At 50.4% G+C, this 22,303-nt stretch overlaps 1 protein-coding gene across 2 annotated transcripts in view; it reads left to right on the plus strand.

Annotated features, from left to right (window-relative positions):
• The window catches only part of FLT3 (fms related receptor tyrosine kinase 3), a 187,606-nt gene that overhangs the window by 80,424 nt on the left and 84,879 nt on the right, over positions 1-22,303 (plus strand). For both annotated transcript variants that reach the window (XM_075337363.1, XM_075337364.1), the window contains exons 5-8: positions 284-395; positions 12,363-12,523; positions 13,383-13,510; positions 16,985-17,129. In XM_075337363.1, coding sequence (XP_075193478.1) covers positions 284-395; positions 12,363-12,523; positions 13,383-13,510; positions 16,985-17,129 — 546 coding nt within the window. The remainder of the gene's footprint in view (positions 1-283; positions 396-12,362; positions 12,524-13,382; positions 13,511-16,984; positions 17,130-22,303) is intronic.

The following is a 22,303-nucleotide window of genomic DNA, read 5'->3' on the forward strand; positions in this document are numbered from 1 at the left end:
GGTAGCTATGTCCTAATTATGGCTGAATTCAGATCTGACTTCAGATTTTCTTATTTTTTGTTCCATAATTATCAGAGCAGGTAACTGAAATGAGAGAGTGCCGGATCCTCAGCCTGGGAGCTGTCGAGTTCTGCTTTGGTGCACATCATTTTGATGCAAAGAATAGCGCTGCTGTTGCGTCAAATATGTCAAATATGATAGAATCTGAAATCTTCTGATGAAGCCTCCGATGCAGATGTGAACCAAGGCTATCAAGTCAAATGTGATTTCTGTTCTTTTTCAGGCAAACCCAATAAACCCTATTTTATAGTTACATCAAGAAATCTGAGCTGCTTCTCTGAAGCTTTTCCAAAACCTTTTGTATATTGGATATCATGCAATTCAACTGATGGCAGGTATGAGTACATATCACTACAACATTTAACTTAGCTTAGTCTGTGGTACTGCTACTTAGTAAAGCAGTAAAAAGTATCATATTTTTTTGGACTATAAGACGCACTTTTCCTCCAAAAAATTTGGGAGGAAAATGAGGGGTGCGTCTTATAATACGAATGTAGCTTACCGGGAGGTGGAGAACGGGCGCTGTGGTGGCTGCGCTGGGCGCTGTGCTGGCTTTGGTGGGAGCTGTGCTGGTTGCGGTGGGAACTGTGCTGGCTGCGGTGGGGGGCTGTGCTGGCTGTGGTGGGGGACTGTGCTGGCTGCGGTGTGGGGCTGTGCTGGCTGTAGTGGGGGCTATGCTGGCTGCAGTGGGGGGCTGTGTTGGCTGTGGTGGGGGCTGTGTTGGCTGTGGTGGGGGCTGTGCTGGCTGCGGTGGGTGCTGTGCTGGCTGCGGTGGGTGCTGTGCTGGCTGTGGTGGGGGCTTTGCTGGCTGCGGTGGGGGACTGTGCTGGCTGCAGTGGGGGCTGTGCTGGCTGCGGTGGGTGCTGTGCTGGCTGTGGTGGCTGCTGTGTGGAGCAGGGCGGTGCGGCAGGTAAGATGCTCTGTCAGCGGTGCGGGCTTCAAATAATGGCGCCCGGAGTCGTTGCGTGCACAGATGGAGCGCTCGGCTCAAAATTTCATCTGCACACGCGCCACCTCTGGCCCATTAATCTCCCAGCAGCGGACTTAAGGAAAATAGTGCCCAGAGTTTGGCACATGTACAGACGAGATCTCAGCTTGTCATTAAGCTGTGAGCTCAATCTGTGCATGCGCTGACTCCAGGCGCCATTTCTTTCAAGTCCGCACCACTTACAGAGCATCTGTGACACCTGCTACACTGTCCTTCTCCACATACTCAGCACGGCACCTGCAGCCAGGACAGCCCCCACCGCAGCCAGCACCGCCAAGTGGCGTCACAAGTGAACATTATTTTATTCTCCCTTGTAAATACCCCCATTACAAAAAGGGCCCAGGGCGCGAAACCGGGTAACGGTCACCACGTGACATTCCCAAGACGTACAGGAACCAAGTACCCCATATCCATGGGTGCTACATGCCCCTATTACTAATCTTGTTAGTGGACCACATAATGTCATCATTGGGCCTCGTACAAAGTGTAATATGGCCCTCAGTATCCACCACACTGTAATATGGCCCCCAGTATTTCCACCAAACTTTAATATGGCCCCCAGTATTTTCTTACATTGTAATATGGCCCCAGTATCCCCTTACACTGCAATATGGCCACCAGTATTTCCATCACTCTGTAATATGGCCCCCATATAGTAATATGGTCCACAGTGTTTCCCCACCACTGTAATGTGACCCTCAATATTTCCCTTACACTGTATAATGGAACTGTGCCGCCCTGAGAGGGGCCCGGCCGCTTCCTCCGCTCGCATGGGCCGAGCCGCTCGAGGTCCGGGCTCAGGTTGTCGGTGGCACGAGCGCCTCCGGACCGGGGGCCACATCGCTCTGTTAAGGGGAGAGGCAGTGGGATGGTGGTGGTGGTGGTGGGACGAGGCGCGCAGCCGGGGAGGGCCGCGCTGTCGTCCTACGGGTCGTGACGCCACCCACGGGTCGTGGTGACGGGATGCACCACCGCTGCGGCTGGAGTGAAGACGGGCTCGTCCGGGATCGGTGTTGCGGCCGCAGCCTAGATGTTAGCCCCTCCGTGGGTAGGGGAGGTGTGTCCCGGGGCCCGGTGGGAGAGGGGAGTCGGGCGCGCTGGAGATACTGAAGGGCTGGTGTTGTTGTCGGGGTGCAGGGTGCCGTGCTGCGGTGCAGTGTCGTGCCCGGATGGCACTGGTGTACTCACGGTTAATTCACACTCAGAGTCACTGGTAAACCAAAGTTCGGGTATGGTCGGGTCCCGCAGCCGGCTGCTCGTGTCCCCTGTGAGGTTGATGGTGGCCCCTTTCCCGTGCACCTCTGGTTGTGGCTTATTCGGCTCCCCTGCCTGAGCAGTGGTAGCCCGCTCCCCGGCGTGGAGATGCCGGAGGAGCCCTCAGTTGCCCGCAGGCGCTGGCCCGTCGGGTGTTTGGCCCTTGGCGGTGGCGCTCACCCGGTCTCGGTGGGCTTTTGCCTTCTTTCGGGACTTTGGGTGTGGATGAACCCGTGAGGTCCAGCCAGCAATCAGTCAGTTTGCCTAAACTCAGTGGCTTCTAAGCTAGAACAGGGTCTGAGTACCCGGTTTCTGGTGCTCCGGTACACGGTTGACTCTCCAGTTCAGGGCCGGCGTGCTCCAAACCTGGCCTGGTCCCTACGGTTCCGCCGGTTGCTGTACCGGTACTCCTGCAGACGGCCACCACCGTCTGCCTGCCTGACGTTTTCCAAAGGGGCCCAGGCTCCAACCCGGGTCCCTGACAGTTTCTCTCCTTTTCATCTCCTGTCACTCTCACTCTCTAAACTGAACTCTACTGTTTGTACTTCCTGCCTCAGGCCAGTAGTCTCCTAGGTGGACGTGCCTTTCTGCCTGACTCCGCCCACCTGGTGTGCCCTACTGGCCCTGAGGGAGGCATCAGGTCTCCCTTTCGGGTGACTGGTGTGTGTCCTCACAGTGGGTGGGGGTGTGTGTAAGTGGTAGGTGTTATTACCTGTGACCCCTGGGGTCCAGGGCGTCACAGAACCCATATTGTAATTTGTCCCCCAGTATTTTTCCCACACAGTAATCTGGTCACCAGTATTTCCCCCACTGCAATATGGCCCCCAGTATTTCCCACACTGTAATATGGCCCCAGTATTTCCCCCACATTGTAATATGGCCCCCAGTATTTCCCTTAAGCCTGCTTTACACGAGTCGATCTATCGTGTGATAACACGAGCGATCGTACCCGCCCCCGTCGTTTTTGCGTCACAGGCAAATCGCTGCCCGTGACGCACAAACTCGTTTACCCCCCGTCACACGCACTCACCTTCTGGACGACCTCGCTGTGGGCGACGAACGTCCACTTCCTGAAGTGGGAGGGACGTTTGGCGTGACAGCGATGTCACTCAGCGGCCAGCCAATAGAGGCGGAGGGGTAGAGATGAGCGGGATGTAAACATCCCGCCCACCTCCTTCCTTCCATTTAGCCGGCGGGTGCCGTGGGACGCAGGTACGCTGTGTTCATCGTTCCCGTGTTGTCACATGGAGCAAAGGGTGATGCCACGGAAACGATGAACAACCTGCACCCATGAAAATAAATGATATTATGAAAGTTAACGACGAGTACACGACTCACGATTTGTGAGTGATACTGCGTCGCTCGGAGGTGTCACACGAGACGACGTCGTGCGCTATGCCGGATGTGCGTCACGAAAACCGTGACCCCGACGACATATCACACGATATATTGTCTCGTGCAAAGCCCACATTACACTGTAATATGGCCTCCAGTATTCCCCTCATACTGTAATATGGCACCCTGTATTCCCCCATACTGTAATATGGCCCCCAGTATCCCCCACACTGTAATATCACGCCCAGTTTTTTCTCACACTGTTATATGGCCCCCAGTATTTCCCCCACAATGAAATATCACCCCCAATATTTCCCTCACACTGTAATATGGCCCCTGGTATCCCCCACACTGTAATATTGCCCCAATATTCCCCCTCACACTGTAATATGGCAACCAGTATTTCTTCCAGACTGTATCATGGCCCCCAGTATTCCCCCACACACTGTAATATTGCACCAGTATTCCCCCAAACTATAGTATGGCCTCAAGTATTTACCCCACACTGGATCATGACTCCCAGTATTTCCCTCACACTCTGTCATGGCCCCAACTTTTCCCCCCACTGTATTGTAGCCCCCCGCATCCCTCCACAAGTCAACCAGCAGTCAAAAGAATGGAGAGTGGAGGTGCAGAGATAGCGTGTCTCACAGCTCTGCCTCAGAGTTTAACTGCACACGCCCATACAGTGTATGGTAGTGTGACACCCCTGAGGCTTCAGTCGCCACAAAGTATTGCACCCAAATTTGGGTGTAATGCTAAACCCGGATCCTGGGGAGATTAGTCCCGGTTTCACTACTTACACACACAAATTCACACCATGGTGCTCCTGTCCCCAGTGGGGACTGGGCTAGGGTCGGGTAATAAAGGGGTCGCCTACAGAGTGGCATTTACAGGATGCCTTCATACAGGGGCTCCAGTTGCACTAGCTTATAACCTGTGAGGGAGAGGTGCAGCCAGCAGGAGGAGTCAGGAGCCAACACAACAGTTAAAGAGTTCTCCAGCAGGAGAGCAACAGAGCAGTGTCATCTTAGGCTGCTTTCACACTACGTTTTTTTAACATGCGTCATGAACGTTTTTTTGCTGCAAAAGCGGATCCTGCTTTTACAGCAAAAAAAACGCATGCAAACGCATGTATTATTTTGCAGGATCCTATCACTCTAAGTTTATGGGCGGGCACTGGAGTCATGTGATCGGGAGTGAGGGGAACTGAACGTGAAAAATTGGGAGCCGGCTTCTGACAGCTGTGGAGTCTCGTAATCAAGGTAAACATCGGGTAACTTGCTTGGTTACCCGATGTTTACCTTGGTTACGAGCGTCCTCCGCTCTCAGGCAGGGGAGAGTGGAGAGAGAGGGAGGGGAGGGAGGGAGGGAGGTGGAGAGAGATGGAGGGGGAGGTGGAGAGAGGGACTGATCACCCGAGGCTGGTTTCTGTGCATGCTCAGTAGAGCAAGCAGGATCCTGTCTATCAGCATGCCAGCGTTCACATGCGTTTGCATGCTGTTTAGTCAGGACCCAGCAATTTGCAGTATTTGGACGCAGCTCAAAAACGCTACAAGTAGCGTTTTTGAAAAAAGTTAAAAAGCTGCAAGTCGCTGGATCCTTACGATAACGCACGCAAACGCAGGTGAACACATGTTGACGCGAGTCCATTACAAATGCATTGAAATGAAAACGCATTTGCACTGGATCCGTTTTTGCGTTAAAAAACGTTCATGACGGATGTTAAAAAAACGTAGTGTGAAAGCAGCCTTACAGGTGCTCTGGTGGGAAGGAGAAGTTCACAACGGTTGCCATGGGGAGAGGGAATCTGCTCCCCTCGGAACCGACGCCACACAGGGTGGCAGGTTTTCCAGAATCTGCCTGGACGGGGAAAGTTTCAAGCTTCTGTGGCGCCCTGGACAATCCAGGACGTCACAAGCACTACACCAACACACCCCACACCCCCGGTCAGGCACACCAAAGTCAAACAAAAACCCTTGTTGCCTCCCTCCAGGGGCTGATGTCCACACCAGGGGGTGGGGCAGGCGGTTGGTCCCACCCACCGAGGAGTTCACAGTCCTGGAGGCGGGAAAAGCAGTAGAGTTTTCAGATGAGTTAGGAGAGGAGTGGAGTGAGGAAGAAAAGTGGTAAAAGAGCAGTCTGAAGTTGGTCCGGGTGTGCGGCCCGGACAGTACAGCAAGGTTGGCAGACGGTGGTGACCGTCTGCAGGAGAGGCCTATTGGAGCTAACCGTAAGGACCGTGGACGAGCGGTGGCCCGGCGGTACCGGACTGGTACGCAAAGAGAAGCCAGCACCAACCGGCAGGGCTTACGGACCCCGACAAGGCTAGGAGTCGCCGCTGAAATTGTCAAATCCGTTAGCGAAGGAAACCTCCGGGGTTTCCCAACAACCAAGTCCCGATAGAAGGCAACAGTCCAACCGAGAGAGGGAAACACAGTCACCGCCAAGGCTACAGTTCCCAGGGCCAGAGCCTGCGGGCAAAAGGGGCTCCTTCAGCAACCTTCAAGCTGGGGAGCGGGTTACCGGTGGGAACCCATTGGAACCGTTCACAACACACAGGTGCAGGGAAAGGCAGTCACCATCAATCTGCCGGGAGGAGAGACACCGCAGCCGTCTGTGGGACCCGTCCATCCAGCCGTTTGTTTTACCGGAGACTTTGTGTACATCATTGGCTGAGTGAGTACCACCGTGCCGTGCGGCACAGCGCTGCCCCTGTGATCTCGAGGCCCAGGTAGAGTGCATCCTCTATCCCTACACCTTTTCTAGTGTCCATCACTTCTAGATCTTCAGTATTTTTAGATCTCCAAATCTTGTACACGTCTATAAACTTATCACCTTTACACCATTATCACTTTTACACCTATGTCAAAATCTCAGTCATCACTGTGCCTACATCACATCTAGATCACTATCACCTCCACACCATGACTATGGAAAGTCTGACTGACGGCCTTACCTCCTTTAACCTCTTAACCTAAAATAAAACACAAGACTACGTGACATTGGATGTAAAGGCCACAGCAGCCCCGTTTATTATCACCAAAATAATAACACTTTAACCATAAACATAGTAATAATTCAATAAAACATAACCACCAGCAAAGGAGGGGGGGTAATTGAAGAGTACCATTGTACATGATTGCAACATCGGCTCCACCATGTGCCCTCAGCCGCACCACACCGACTCGAGGACACCCAGCCGAGTGTTGCCCAACCACTGCCCTGCTGGGACCGAGCCCAGCAGGGACCCACATTAACATGCCCCGCTGTGACCCAGCACAGCAGGGTCCCACGTTAACATGTCCCGTTGTGACCCAGCACAGCAGGGACCCACCTTAACCAGCACATCATTGCACCACCAGGGGTAACCCGCTCCTGCACTGGGTTCCCCCCCGCTCTTTGTGCAATCCACCGACTTCAAATACCCCCCTCCTTTCCGCCAACTGCTGCGACGAGTGCACTCCTCTTCTCTTCCACCGTGATCCTGACATCTCAAAAATAGGGCGGGTGGGTGGGCGATAGCAGACGTCTTCCAGGTGCCGAATGACCAACCCCAACACTCTGCCCTATATATACTAACCCACACTGACCTACCCCTAACCAATCAAATGTCCCTATAACTCCTGTAGCCCCACCTCCTGGTTTCCCGCCCAAAATAGCTCACCTTAACCCTTTGCTATACCCTCTGGCCTAGCATCCCTCCTAGTCATGTTGCCCTTCCTTGAGCCCCTTTGGGGCAGCAGTCCGGGCTGTCTTTATCACCTCTACACCTCCATCACTTTTAGATATTCAGTAATTATAGTTCTCCAATACTTCTGCATCTGCACCATTTATAGGTATCCATTACTTCTACTTCTCTACAATTTCTAGAGCTCCATAATTTCTACACCTCCATGACTTGTAAATCACCATCACCTCCACACCATTATTAGTTTCACGCCCCCATCATTTCTAGATCCCCATGAAATATTCAACATTTCTGCACCATTCTTACCCCTCCATCACTTCTAGATCTCCTTCATGTCTATACCTTCATCAATTCCACACCTCTATCACTTCCAGATCTTTCTCACTTCTAGACCACTGTCACCATACACAATTACTACTTTTTATCTCCATCACTTTTAGATATACAGTGAAAAGCAAAAGGGTAACAACGTTTTGAACATTTGACTTCCAGTCTCCGAATCTCACCATCCACTACAGCTTTGAACATGAGACTTCCTTCATTACTGTATGTACATGTGATGCCCCTGACCTATTCAGGGTGTCACAGGGAACTGCACTCCTTTCCTTATGGTGTAGAGCTCATCCCCCCATGGTTCTGGGATCCTAACCTTTGGTATTGCTTCCATCAGCACCCAAATCCTAGCCACACCTCACACCACACCCTGTCAGGCACACCAGTGGGTGGTCTAGCTGGAATAGGGCCACCCGCCTAGGGGTCAGGCAGACTTGTGGGAGGGAGGAAGTCAGTTCAGTAGTAGCTCCCAAAGAGTGAGGAGCTGGGTATAGAAGCTCCCTGGAGTTGAGTGGTAGCCCTCAGAGAGTGAGAAGCTGAGGGAGTTGTAGCTCCCTGGGAGACGTTGGCTAGGTTGCAGACGGTGGTTTGGGACCGGAGGAGTCAGAGACCTGGTCCCAGGGTATTGGAGAAGGCCAGACTTAGTTTTGGGGAACGGTCGACACCGGAGTATCTAGTAATCGAACCGGTACCGATGACGGCGGGGTACTAGACCCTAGATCAGGGAGTAGCTTTGTGCAACCTGATAATTAACCTGCGGAGGATAGTCTCTTTATGAACTTTTCCCAAGAGCTCAGAGATCGAAGGCAACAACACAATGAGGGGGATAGGGCTTTCCAGCTTATGCGGCCCACTGAAATCCCAAGTGTCAGCCATCGAGAGAACAGCTCCTCTATTTAACAGTAGGGTGCTGGGCCCCGACAGTTTCAGGCCAAGGGGTCACTCAGAACATCTAAATACAAGTGCATGGAGGCAGGCTTCAGATCACCAGCAATAACAACGAGAGCGGATTCCCGGATGAGCTCCCCTAAAGAGGCAGCAGAACCCAGAGACTTGGTTTACTCCTGTGTCAGAGTCTGCTTAATGGTCGCACTGACACCAGCACGACCTGAGTGAGTACGCTGCTCTCCCCTGCATCCAGCCTGCACCACGCTCCCCTACACTTTCACCATCCAGAGTCCCGGAGTCTCCTCTACCCGTGGAGGGAACATCATCTGGCTGCCCCACTCCATTTTCCCCGGGTGCTCCCATCGGCAGCGACGGTACTCCCCTTACCGCGAACCACGGGTGGCGTCACGAACTATTATCCCCTGTAAATAGCCCCCTTTAATTTTGAGTGGCTGCAAGCCCCGGGTCCGGAGACCCTGGAGCCACGGCAACCCCGGACCCAAGCAGTCCAACTGCTGCAGGGGCGGTACATACACAGATTTTTATTCATATCTACCAACAAGTTTGTAGAGGTCTGGGGACTGTGGGGGCCAGTCCAGCACAACTAGTTCATTGTTATTGAACACTATCTTCTCCAATCTCATCATACGCTTCAGGTCGTTAAGCTGCTCTAACACTATGCCATCCTTTTCATACCCATAGCACTCGAGTGTACATAGTCACTCATTTTGCAGGATACTCACATATAGCTCAGCATTGAGCCCACCATCGATCCTGGTCAAGTATTCAACGCCTTTGGTTGTGAAACTTCCCATATCATCAGGCTTCCTCCATCGAACTTGACAGTTGCTTCAGTTTCTCGGTTCATTAACCCCTTTTTCCCTCTTTTCTTCCAAACCTATTTGCACACATTAGAGCCTAGTCTATTGACTTCTGTCTCATTGCTGACAATTGCCCCTTCCAAATTTCTACTGTCCACTTTTCATACTTGTTTGTATACTCAAGCTGACACCTCTTATGATGATATTGAAGTTAAGGCTTCTTCACCTTCTTTTGGGCCACCATTCCAGACTTGTGTATTGTGCATTGCTTGGTGCTTGTATCGATGTCTGTGGTCTCACTGTTATGAAGCATACAAGCTCCTCCATTGCCGTGTTTGTCCCACTAGAACCAATAGACCAATAGACCTTGTGAGGAGCCGACTTGTTGACTCCGATATTTTGCCTGGACAGCCACCTCTTGGCTTTTGAATGGATAGACGGATTTTATTTCATAGCCTTCCTACTGTCATGGTACTCACATGATTCAGTTTGGCAATGTTCTTGGGCTGACGACCGCTATCGAAGAGATGGTTGATGCCAATTCTTTTTTTTGGGAAATCTTCATGGCTGCTCCTAGATTTGAACCGATGGCCTTTTGCTTTGAAATCAACCTAATAAGAGACAGAGCTATAAGTGAATGTGAGAACAGGTTGTAATTTGTAGTATACAGGAAGAAAACAAAATGTAAACACAAGCAGCAAAACAGTAACAATGCAGTAATATGACAAGGATCTGCATAACAAATCATATGCTAAATAGTTATATATGAGATTGTCAAGAGATGTAGTGCATGATGAGATAATGGAGCCTAACAGTCAAAAGTTCAAAATATTGTTACCCTTTTGCTCATCACTATAGATAAATTTAACACCTCCATAGCATCAGTATCTCCATCATTTCTACATCTGCATCACTTCTACATAACTGTTGCTTCTACATCTTCCTTAGTTCCACATCTTCATCACTTCTATATTACCGTGATCTCTACATCATTATGATATTTACTCCATCATTTCTAGATATCCTTTGCTTCTAAGGGCGGCTTTGCACACTACGACATCGCAGGTGCGATGTCGGTGGGGTCAAATCGAAAGTGACGCACATCCGGCGTCACTTGCGATGTCGTAGTGTGTAAATCCTAGATGATACGATGAACGAAGGCAAAAGCGTCGTTATCGTATCATCGTTGCAGCCTCCGACATGCCGGTGCCGCGACAGGTACGATGTTGTTCCTCGCTCCTGCGGCAGCACACATCGCTGTGTATGAAGCCGCAGGAGCGAGGGACATCTCTTTACCTGCCGCCGGCCACAATGCGGAAGGAAGGAGGTGGGCGGGATGTTTACATCCTGCTCATCTCCGCCCCTCCGCCGCTATTGGCCGCCTGCTGTGTGACGTCGTTATGACGTCGCACGACCTGCCCCCTTAGGAAGGAGGCGGGTCGCCGGCCAGAGCGACGGTCGCAGGGCAGGTGAGTGCATGTGAAGCTGGCGTAGTGATAATTTTCGCTACGCCAGCTATCACACGATATCGTACCTGCGACGGGGGCGGGGACTATCGCGTGCGACATCACAGCATCGGCTTGCGATGTCGCAACGTGCAAAGCCCGCCTAACTCTGTCACTTCTAGATCTCTATTACATGTACTGTAGGTCTCAATCATTTCTACACCTTCAATATGTCTTGATCTCTATCACTTTTACACCTCTGTTAAAGCCTGCTTTACACCTTACAATTGTGTGTGCGATCTCGTATGCGGTCGCACACACCCCCATCGTTTGTGAGGCTCGTGCAATTTGTTGCACGAGCTGCACAATCGTTCAAAAGCTGTCACACATACTTACCCCTCCACACGCATGTGTGCGGCGAACATCCACTTCCTGGAGTGGGAGGGACGTTTGGCGTCACACCGATGTCACACGGCAGCTGGCCAATAGAAGCGGAGGGGCGGAGATGAGCGGGACGTAAACATCCCGCCCACCTCCTTCCTTCTGCATTGCCGGCGGGTGCCGCGGGACGCAGGTAAGATGTGTGCTGCCTCGGGAACATTGAACAATCTGACGTGCACTTTTTAGGAAATGAACGACGTGTATGCGATGAACGGTTTAACGTTCAATCGGAATCGCACGTAGCTGTCACACGCTACAACACTACTAACGATGCCGGATGTGCGTCACTTACGACGTGACCCCGCCGACACATCGTTAGATATGTTGTAGCATGTAAAGCGGGCTTTACTTCTTGATATCCATCACTTCTACACCTTCACCACTTTGGCCTCCATCACTACTTGATCTTCATTATGTCTACACCTTCATTACTTCTAGATATTTATTACCTTTACACCTCTATTGCTTGTAGATCTTCATCACATTTACATCTCTGTAATTTCTCCACCTCCAAAGCTTTTAAACTTCTATCACTTCTAGATCTCTATCACCTCTACACCTCTATTAATTCTAGATATTTATAACCTCTACACTTCCATTAGTTGAAGTTCATCACGTTTACACCTCTGTCACTTATTCAGCTCCATCACTTCTAGATCTCTATCACTTCTAAACCTCCATTATTTCTAAATCTCTATCACCTCTAAACCTTCATCACTTCTAGATCTCTATCACCTCTACACCTCTATTACTTCTAGATATTTATCACCTCTACACCTCAATAACTTGTAGATCTTCATCACCTTTACACCTCTGTCACTTCTTCACCTCCATCACTTCTAAACCTCCATCACTTCTAGATTTCTATCACCTCTACACCTTTATTACTTCTAGAACTCCCAACACTTTTACACCCCTCTACCCTCAGACAATTTTAGATCTGTCACTTCTACATCTCCCTTTTTTCTGCAACTTCATCACTTCTAGATTGCCATTATTTCTAGACCTCAATAACTTCTAGATCTTCATCATTTCTTCACATCCATCATTTGCAGGGACTGCTTTTCTATTCTCTATTAATCATACTCATGATTTTCTTCTCATAGATGCACAAACAAGACAGATGTTATACAAAATCCTGAGTCAATTAAGTGTGGAAAAACACAGGTGGGAAGCACACTGCAGTTACTCAATATTAAGGAGCGGAATATCTCCTGCTGTGCAGTTAATGCTTTTGGAAGAGAATGCAGCCAACTTCATACCATTGGTAATATACCCAGTGTGTGCTTCATATCAACCACATATTTGGATGGCTTGTTCTGTTATATGTTGTGGATAATTTAATTGTTTTTTATATATTCTATAATCAATCAATTTAAATCAATATTTTATCATTCATACTTAAACATGACTAATATGCAAACCTAGTATAAAACTATAATTGCAGTATCATATGTATAAGCGTAAAGGCCACTTTACACACTGCGATATCCGTACCGATATCGCCATCGTGCGTACCCGCCCCCATCTGTTGTGCGACACGGGCAAATCACTGCCCGTGTCGCACAACATCGCCTGGACCCGTCACACTACTTACCTTCCCTGCGACGTCGCTGTGACCGTCGAACCCCCTCCTTTCTAAGGGGGCGGTTCGTTCAGCGTCAATGCAGCGTCACTGAACCGCCGCCCAATAGAAGCGGAGGGGCGGAAATGAGCGGGACGTAACATCCCGCCCACCTCCTTCCTTCCGCATTGTGGCCGGGAAGCTGGTAAGGAGAGCTTCCTCGTTCCTGCGGTGTCATACGGAGCGATGTGTGCTGCCGCAGGAACGAGTAACAACTTCGTTACTGCTGCAGTAACGACATTTGAGAATGGACCCCCATGTCGCCGATGAGCGATTTTGCACGTTTTTGCGACGATGCAAAATCGCTCATAGGTGTCACACGCAACGGCATCGCTACAGCGGCCGGATGTGCGTCACAAAATCCGTGACCCCAACGAGATCGCTGTAGCAATCTCGTAGCATGTAAAGCCCGCTTTACTGTAGTAGTTTCTGACCTACTGTGGCAAATGATAAATGTAAACACCAAACCTTTAATAATCTTTCTTGTTTTGTTTGTTTTAAGATCTGACATCTAACAAATCTTACCCTGAAATTATCCTTAAATCTGGAGAGCCTTTTTTTATACGGTGCTTCGCATGGTATACATCATTTAGATATGCAATTAATTTGGATGATGAAAGCGGAGAACAGGTAAGGATATGTTGGAAAGAAGGATGGTTTTCTTTGTATTTTTGTGAGTTTATTTTAGTCTTTACTTTGCAATGGTGTTTTAGATTTTTTTGGGGAATCAAGGATCAAATTAGATTTGAACAAGCAGCTGGTGTGTTCCCAAAGGCCAGTTGAGTGGCCGCCATGTCTAATTTATAAAGGCAACGTGATGGAAACCTGGCAGAGCATAAAAAATATAAACTTCCATTTTTACAAAATGCTTTGTTTTACCCTGAAAAATAAGCTGGTAGCCCCTTCTGGCCTCTCACCATCCAGGTCTACCTGATTGACAGGTCTCTACCTATTGGGAGAGGTCTATCAATAGGTAGAGAGAGACCTGTCCATCAAGCAAAGCTAAGGGAAGCCATATGCCACGAGGGTACCACGATGGTCCCTCCTATATCTGGTGTCAGAAGATCACAACGCAGGGCTTCATACACACTTGCTCAGGTTAATACTGCTGGCTGTGCATTTGTGCAAATTCTCCTTTATCCAGCACTGCAAGGGTTAAGTAGAACCTCTGGTTTTCTGAACTGTGAATGAAAGCTATAGCCAGGTGTTCACTATTGTTCCGCTATAAAGACTTCCCTCTTAGTCCAGGTAACCACTGGTGATAGTTTCTGCTTTACTTGCCTCTAGAGGGAACCTGTGGACCAGGAAGCCATTCTGAGAAGATTTGCTTTGTGAAAGCTGTGTTGAGTTTTTCCCTTCCTTTGTCCTTTTTGTTTTTTCCCCTTTGGTCCGTTCCTCAAATGTATTACCTTTTGGAGTGCTTTGTATGATTGCTGTTTATTTTACCCTTGTCTGTCTTATCCCCTCTGTGTCTTTAACCTAGAGCAGGACTAGCGTTCCCGCTGCCCTGCGCACTATACAGGGCTGAGTCCAGGGAAAGACAGGGATAGGAATGTGATCGGCGATGGGGTGAAAGAATGGTAGTCACTGCGTAAAACCATAAGGGAATGCTGAGTAGACTTCCTGTGCCCGGCTCATTTTTCAAACCATTTTTTTTTTCCGAAAACACAGCGCATTTCCAAGTAAAACATAGCTGTTTGTACTGAAGGAGCCTGTCAATAGTCCATGGTTTCAGCAGCAGATTCTCTTAAGATCTTTAATCACATTTATTTTTTTAAAACACATTCAGTGTAAAAAATTATTTTCAGGCCATAGATGATAGTTTGCATAAGGAAATGAGTCCCTCAGAATCTTCTTTCAACACCAAAGGACAAAACGTTCCACCTCTTCTTCTGATGAAACAGTTCAACTTAATAACAAAAACCTCCATCATAAGAAGTGGGTTCTATATAGACCTGAGAAAAGCAGACATAACATTTAAGGGATAATATTTTCTTGACATTCCAGGAGGGTCGTCGATTCCTATATTATTCCCAATTACCCTTACCCGTTATCAATAATATCACGGACACTGCTTGCGACTTGGTAAAAATGGCCACAGCAGCCCTTTATTGCCTATTGTTTACACACTAACACAAGGGGGCGCCGTCCAACGGGCGTCCCCAACATTTAACAATAGGTAATACTATAATAATAATGCAGTACGTAATACAATACGTAACCCTGGGTAGGCCCGGTCCAGAAACCACCTTCCACCACCAAAACATGATCCCTGGCCGCAACACACACCGGGCCGGAGATGAGGTATTAATCACTTGCGGATCAATACCCCCCACCTTGCAGGACCCATGCCTGTAAGATCCCTGTAACCGGAGCCACTATATCCTACAAGTGACTCTCCAATCAAATAACATTATCCGTTAAACTGCGAAGTGCAAGAGGAGGTAACTGGCCCCAACCTCCTCCTATATAATCCATGAAGCTACCTCCTTTCCTACCACTGCACTCCACCCCCTAACCAATCACCTTCTTTTTCCTCATTTCTATACTAACTATCACCGTTTAACCCTATCAACTCCCTGCCCTCCAGACTGTCATGTCGCCCCTACACCCTATGGGTTCCATGGCTTTCTTTCTTAAAGGGAACCTGTCATCAGTTTGGGGCCTATAAGCTGCGGCCACCGCCATGGGCTCTTATATACAGAATTCTAACATGCTGTATATAAGAGCCCAGGCTTCTGTGTAGAATGTAAAAATTACTTTATAATACTTACCTAAACGGTTGCTATGGTGGATTTGGGTCATATGGGTGTTTCCGTTCTCCGGTGCCGGCGCCTCCTCTTTCGGTCATTTTTGTCCTCCTTCTTCTGACACCTGTGCGCATGACGCATCCTATGTCATACACACTCACCGGTCCTGCGCAGGCGCACTACAATACTTTGATCTGACACTTGCGAGGGACTCGCATAGTCTTACATCGCATCACCGATCCTCTTCTGACAGAAGCATGCATGTGCTCCATTGAATAAATTGGCAAACGTAAAGGGGTTCTCCAGTCTAAAATGATGTCAGCAGTCATGCTGTGTGTCACTAGGTGACTGCAGACTTGTGAATCCTCTCATCGCACGCACTGTGCACTGTGGAGATTCCCCGATGTGAGAGCTGAGATCGGGGTCACGTGTCGGCGAGTATGAGATATGAATAGTGCCAATTAGAATCCGACTAGATGAGCGCAGCTTCACTCCATACATATTCCATACAGGTTTCTGGCTCTAGAAGGTCACAGCTTCTGACTACGCAGAAAGCTCCCTGACTTTCTATTGTTCCTGCTGTCAGTAATCATTGGTATAGGTAGCTTTCCTGCTCCATTCATCTCTTCCCCTTTTGGACCCAGCAAGAGCTCACCTTCCAACCAGTTGCTGATCATCAGTATTCTCTTGGTGCTTAAATACTGCCATCTTCCCTGGACTGGTGCTGGAGATATTATTCAGTTCATTCTAGCTTTGGTTACAAGCAGGTGGCTTGCTCTCATCTGTATTAGCGTGGCTGAACTCTTACCTGTGTCATCTGTAGATAAGTAGTTCATGCTTTTTCCGCCTGTGTGTCCCCCTTTTGTCTTCCTTTAGTGTTTAGTGGGGTTGATGAAGAGCTCATTGCATGTGTTCTCTATTTAGGGTCCAGTGTTAGGGATACGATACCTAGGGTCAGGTATCCGGCTCGGCGCAAAGGTGCGGAACCTATCTAGGGTGGTGAGGGACCCCAGGGATCAGCGGTAGGTTTGGTCAGGGGTCACCATCTCTCCCTTCTATAGACGGGTCCCCTTCCCTTCCCTTTCGCCATTTGCTTGGTACTTCCCTGTACCGAGCGTGACAATACACTTACATTGAGTGAATCCAAGCCCATCTAGTCAGATTCTCGCCAGGAGTACTCATATCACATGCGTGTAATGTGAGGATTCACAAGTCTGCAGTCACATAGAGTGACACACAGAGCAACTGCAGACTTGTCATTTTAGACCAGACAACCCCTTTAATATTTGACTGTATCAGAATGATAAGGCATACTACTAATACTAATTTATGCTAATTAATTCTTATGTTATAGATGCAATCCGTTCATGTAAGCTTTTATGGGCCTTGGTTGTCTATGACAAGAATGTTACTTTCGTCATTCCAAGCACGAAAAAGTAGGAACATCACATGCAGTTCGGACGTTCTTCCAAGCAAGTCTCAAAGCCTTAAAGTAATAGGTAGGAAATGCATAAAATCGATAAAAATCCAAATTAAAATTAAACTATTTGTCATAGTCATGGTTTTGTACATTTTGCAACATTTGGAGCCATGAAACCAGTTGCCTGAGTTTGCCACAATATACATGAAGAGGACTTGGCCTTTAGACTATCGGGATGTTCTTGGGTAAATAGATTATCCAAGGTCAACATGACATCAAAGGCGTATTCTATACAGTTTTAGTAACTTATATTTTGTTGTATGCTTTATAAAAAATATTAATAAGTCTTATGTTCTATGGTAACAGGGAAATGTGTGTTTCTATTTCCCCAAGGCTCATTACAGGGTCAATATTGACTTTTAGGATCGCTACATCCAATAGGTGGCGCTAGACTTCCGGTCCTCTTCCACCCCGCATATTTAATTTCCCAGAGGAGCACTGCATGTCCTATAATGCCGGCGTCACACGGTACGATATATCGGGCGATATGTTGGCGGGGTCACGTTGTAAGTGATGCACATCCGACATCGTTTGATATATCGTAGCGTGTGACAGCTACGAGCGATGATGAACGAGCAAAAATACTCACCTTATCGTTGCTCGTTGACACGTCGCCCATTTTCAAAATGTCGTTTCTTCTTCTCTGCGCCGGTTGTTCATCATACCCAGGGTAGCACATATCACTCCGTGTGACACCCCGGGAATGACGAACACAGCTTACCTGCGTCCCGCCAGCTATGCGGAAGGAAGGAGGTGGGCGGGATGTTACATCCCGCTCATCTCCGACCCTCCGCTTCTATTGGCCAGCCGCTGTGTGACGTTGCTGTGACGCCGAACGTCCCTCCCCCTTCAGGAAGTGGATGTTCGCCGCCCACAGTGAGGTCGTCCGGCAGGTAAGTACGTGTGACGGGGGTTAACGACTTTGTGCGACACGGGCAACTAATTGCCCGTGACGCACAAACGACGGGGGCGGGTGCGATCGCTCGTGCGATCGCACGATAGATTGTACCGTGTGACGCCGACATTAGTCTCTTTACCCTGGCTTGGCACTCTCCACAAGGAGAAATGTTCCACTTAGACCTCTATTTCCTTGAAATATAGCAAAATAGTTTAAAATGATGCCAATAAAAACTATTTCTTATCTGTTAAAGGTAGTCTATCATTAAATTTTTATGTAATCTGACAACAGCATGCTGTAGGGGCTTAGTAATTTTAGCTATGTATCGTTTAATTTTCTGGGTGTAGCAGTCATGATGACAATCACAGTTTTTCTCTACTGCGGATCTAGCAGTTCTCTGAATGCTAAGCTCTAACACTGCCCACACCATTGATTGGCAGCTTTATGTGTACACTGGAGATCAAAATTAGAGAACAATGTATGATCACTTGCTTTTTTCAGAAATAATGTAATCCACATTGATCAAAATTTGAAGTTTTTTTGTTAGGGGTGTACCATGCCACTAGAACAGTGTTTTACAAAAGATCTGTAGGACATGTACAGGCCTTTCCCGTGAATGAATTCAGCACATCTGCGGACACAGGACAGCACTAGTCTCTCACACTGCTCTGGTGGGATTTTGGTCCACTCTTCTTCCAGTCTATCCCACAGTTCTTTGATTGTTGTGGGTTTCTTTGCCATAGCTTTGTCACCAAGGATTTTCCAGAGGTTTCTATTGGGTTTAGATCAGGACTCTGGACTGGTCATTTTATTTTTTCAATTTTTTTCTGTGTCAAGGAACTGCTTTACCCATTTTCCTGTGTGACAGGGGGCATTGTCCTGCATGAAAATTTCTGTCTGATTGAGTGATTAATGCAAATAAGGAATCATGTGTTACGGAAGAATCGTTCTGATAGACACTTTCATTCACTCTGCCATGTACCTGTATGAGAGAACAAATTCCTGCTGCAGAAAACATTCCCCAAAACATGACCCTTCTTCAACCACCTTTCACTGACTTTTTAACACACTTTGGGTTCAGTCTTTCCCCAGCTTGTCAACAAGCATAATGTTTCCCATCAGATCCAAATAAATTAAACTTGCTTTCATCACTTAAATGAACTGTGGACCACTTCTCCTCTGTCCACACAACATTCTCCATTTGATTCTTTCTGCAAATGAGAGGTTTGGTCACTGCAGAGTTGGCTTTCAGTCCAAATGCTCTTAGATATCGTGACGCTGTATGACGAGACATATGCTTACCCTGTTCAGTGCTGAACTGCCAAGCAATTCCAGCTGTAGTGTTGAAACGATTACCCATAGAAATTCTCAGTATTATCCTGTCTTCTCTTGCATTTCTCTTTTGAGGGGAGCGACCAGACTTTTTGGGGGACTTGAAAGAGTTTGTGATGTTGTAAAGATGCAATATTCTTGAAATCACATACATGGAACGATCAACTTTTCTTGCTATGGCTGATAGGGTCACCCCTTTGGCCTTCATCTGCACAACCTGCTGCCGGAAAGAAAGCCATGGACCTCATAGGGGGGAGGGGCGACATGACCAGAGGGAAGGGAGGGAGTGAGGGGTTAATAAAGTTATAATGAGGGGCATTATGGGAAGGTATAGGGGATTGGTGGAAAGGATCCCTGTAGAGGAGGGGGGGGGAGTATAAAAGCGATGAGGGAGGGTCTTACCTCCCCTTTTGGACTCCGGACGGCGACAGATTGAGAGACCCAGGACCAGGACCACAAGGACCAGCATGGCGGACCTCCAGGAGCTGGATCGGCTGATTAGAGCGGCGATGGCGGTGCACGGGGCCCAGGCAGTGCAATCCCACGTCAGGGCTGCCTGTGTGTCCCCGTCGGCACCTGCCCCTCGCTCCCCCTCTAGACGCGGGCGGCGTTCGAGGCCCCCGCTCAGGTACTCTCCGGGCGCAGGGGGGGCGAGGAGGCCCAGTGAGAGCCCCCCTCGGGACCCTCCGCGGCGGGGCGGGCGGCAGCAGCTTCCAGCGTCTGCCCCGGCCGCCGGGAGGAATCTCCGACGCGGCCGCGACGGCCGAGAAGGGGACGTGGCCAGCCCGGGGCCTTCTTCCTGTCTCAGGCCTCGGGCTGGAGTGCAGAGCCCAGCGGCGTCTCCCGGCCGGGAGCGAGCCCGGCGATGGAATGAGGCCAGCGGTGGCCTGGATGGAGGCGGGCCCGGCCTGGGGCCTACTTCCGGTCCCAGGCCGCGGGCTCGAGTGAACAGGCCGGCGGCAGCCCGGGGACCGGGCCGTGCCCAGCATGAACTGGAGGCACGGAGAGGGGGCGTGTCCAGCCTGGGGCCTGCTCTGGACGCCGGGCCCCCGGCGGCGGGGCACGTCCCGGCGGCTGCTTCTGACCAGGAGCGGGCCCGGCTTGTGATGGAGGCCAGCAGTACCCCCCGGGGACGTTGGGGGGGCCGGGCGCAGGCAGCCAGCAGGGGGACCGGTGTGGGCAGGCGCCACCCGGATACCTGCACGGCTGCGGAGGAGAGGAGGGACGGTGGGACCCCCGCAGGGCGCGCCAGGTCCCTCAGATCATCAGCTCTGCGCCCGGCGGACGCGGTCTCCCTCGGGGGGGAGGACCCAGCGGGAGGTCTCGGTCGGAGGCCCGGGGGGGGGGAACTGGCGGTGGGGAGCCCCCTGAGCTCGGGGAGAGGCTCCTCCAGGAAGAGGACTCGGTCGGCGGCGGCCTAGGGGACAGGACGGTCTTGTGGGCTGTCGCCGCAAAGAAAGCAGCGGACGCCCACCGCCAGTGCCCACGCGGCTGCCCAGGAGGGTGGCTGTGGTGGAGGGGGCGCATCGGCTGCGTCCTCTGGAGCTGGGACGGTGGAGGACGGCTACAGCGAAGAGGAAGAAGGAGCCCTCAGGTCGGGGGACGAATTAGAGGAGCCGATGGCGGACGACATCGCAGTATCGAATTCCGTCTCCGCGTCACGGTCGGGTGAGCTAGCCGTGGATTCGGCATTGCTTGCGGCGCGGGGTGCGGGTGCTGGGGAGGTGGCTGCGGGCACGGCAGCACCAGAGGGGTCAGTTTTGCTTAGTCAGTTGCTGGGGTTTTTGCAGGGTTTAGCGCGAGCGCCGGCGGCGGCGGCGGCCTGGACAGGGTCGGCGGTGGATGGCGCGGCGGCGGCGAGCGGCGAGAAGGTGCCGGTGGGGGCGAGTGTAGGTAGCGGAGTAGTGGAGCCTGCAGGTGATAAAGCGGGAGAAAAGGAGAAGGAGAAGGAAGATGAGGTGGTGAGGCTGGATGATAGGGCTAAGAGCGAGGTGTATGTGTGCTTTGAGGGGCCGCTAGGGGCGCACCTCAAAAAAGAGGTGAGGGAAAAAATTTGGAAAGGGGAGTATGTGGAGATATTTTCCCTGCTGCCCCTGGAAAAATTTAACCTAGACAAGGTGAAGCCGAGCGATTCCAAGAAGGAAAAGGAGGAGGAAGAAAAACGCCGTTATAGGCTCATTCCTCGTTCCTTTTCCAATTGGTTGCAGGCGTTCGCAATTTTGGCTAGCGTGGTAGGGGAAAAGGAGCCGGAGCACTGCTCGGCTCTATTCGGCTATATGGATGCAATCGGGGAGGCGTATCGTACGTACGGGGGTTTGGCATGGCTGCGGTATGATGAGCAGTTTAGGCAGCGGAAGGCGTTGCGGCCCGGCATGCGGTGGGACCATAAGGACATTTCCTTATGGATGCGCTTGATGGCGGCCCCGACCCAGCCCTTTCGTGGCGGTGCCGGGGGCACGGGAGCCGGGCCCTCGGGGATCCAGAAAAAGGGATTGTGCTGGCAATTTGACGAAGGCCAGTGCAAATTTGGCGCAGCGTGTAGGTTCAAGCATGAGTGCTCCGGCTGCGGGGGGGGACATAGTTTGTCCAAATGCTTTAAGAAAGGGAGAGGCAAGGCTGGGGACGGGTCTGGAAAAAGGGAGGACGCCGGTGAAAATAGAGGCGATGGCGCCGTTTTTAAGTAGGTACCCGGACGGGGCAGCGGCGTCGCTTTTGCGGTTTGGTTTTTTGTACGGTTTTCGGATTCCGTCGGCGGTTGAGGCATTGCCTCCGGTTTGTCGCAACTTACGGTCGGCAAGGGACCACCCTATGGTTGTGGGTGAGAAGTTGGGTAAAGAGGTTGAGCTGGGCAGGATGGGGGGCCCATTTGAGAGCCCTCCGTGCAGTAATTTGGTGGTGTCCCCGCTGGGGGTGGTGCCAAAGAAGGAGCCGAATAAATTTCGGCTCATTCATCATCTTTCATT

The sequence above is a fragment of the Anomaloglossus baeobatrachus genome, chromosome 2 (genome assembly GCF_048569485.1).
Source record: "Anomaloglossus baeobatrachus isolate aAnoBae1 chromosome 2, aAnoBae1.hap1, whole genome shotgun sequence".
Taxonomy (NCBI): domain Eukaryota; kingdom Metazoa; phylum Chordata; class Amphibia; order Anura; family Aromobatidae; genus Anomaloglossus; species Anomaloglossus baeobatrachus.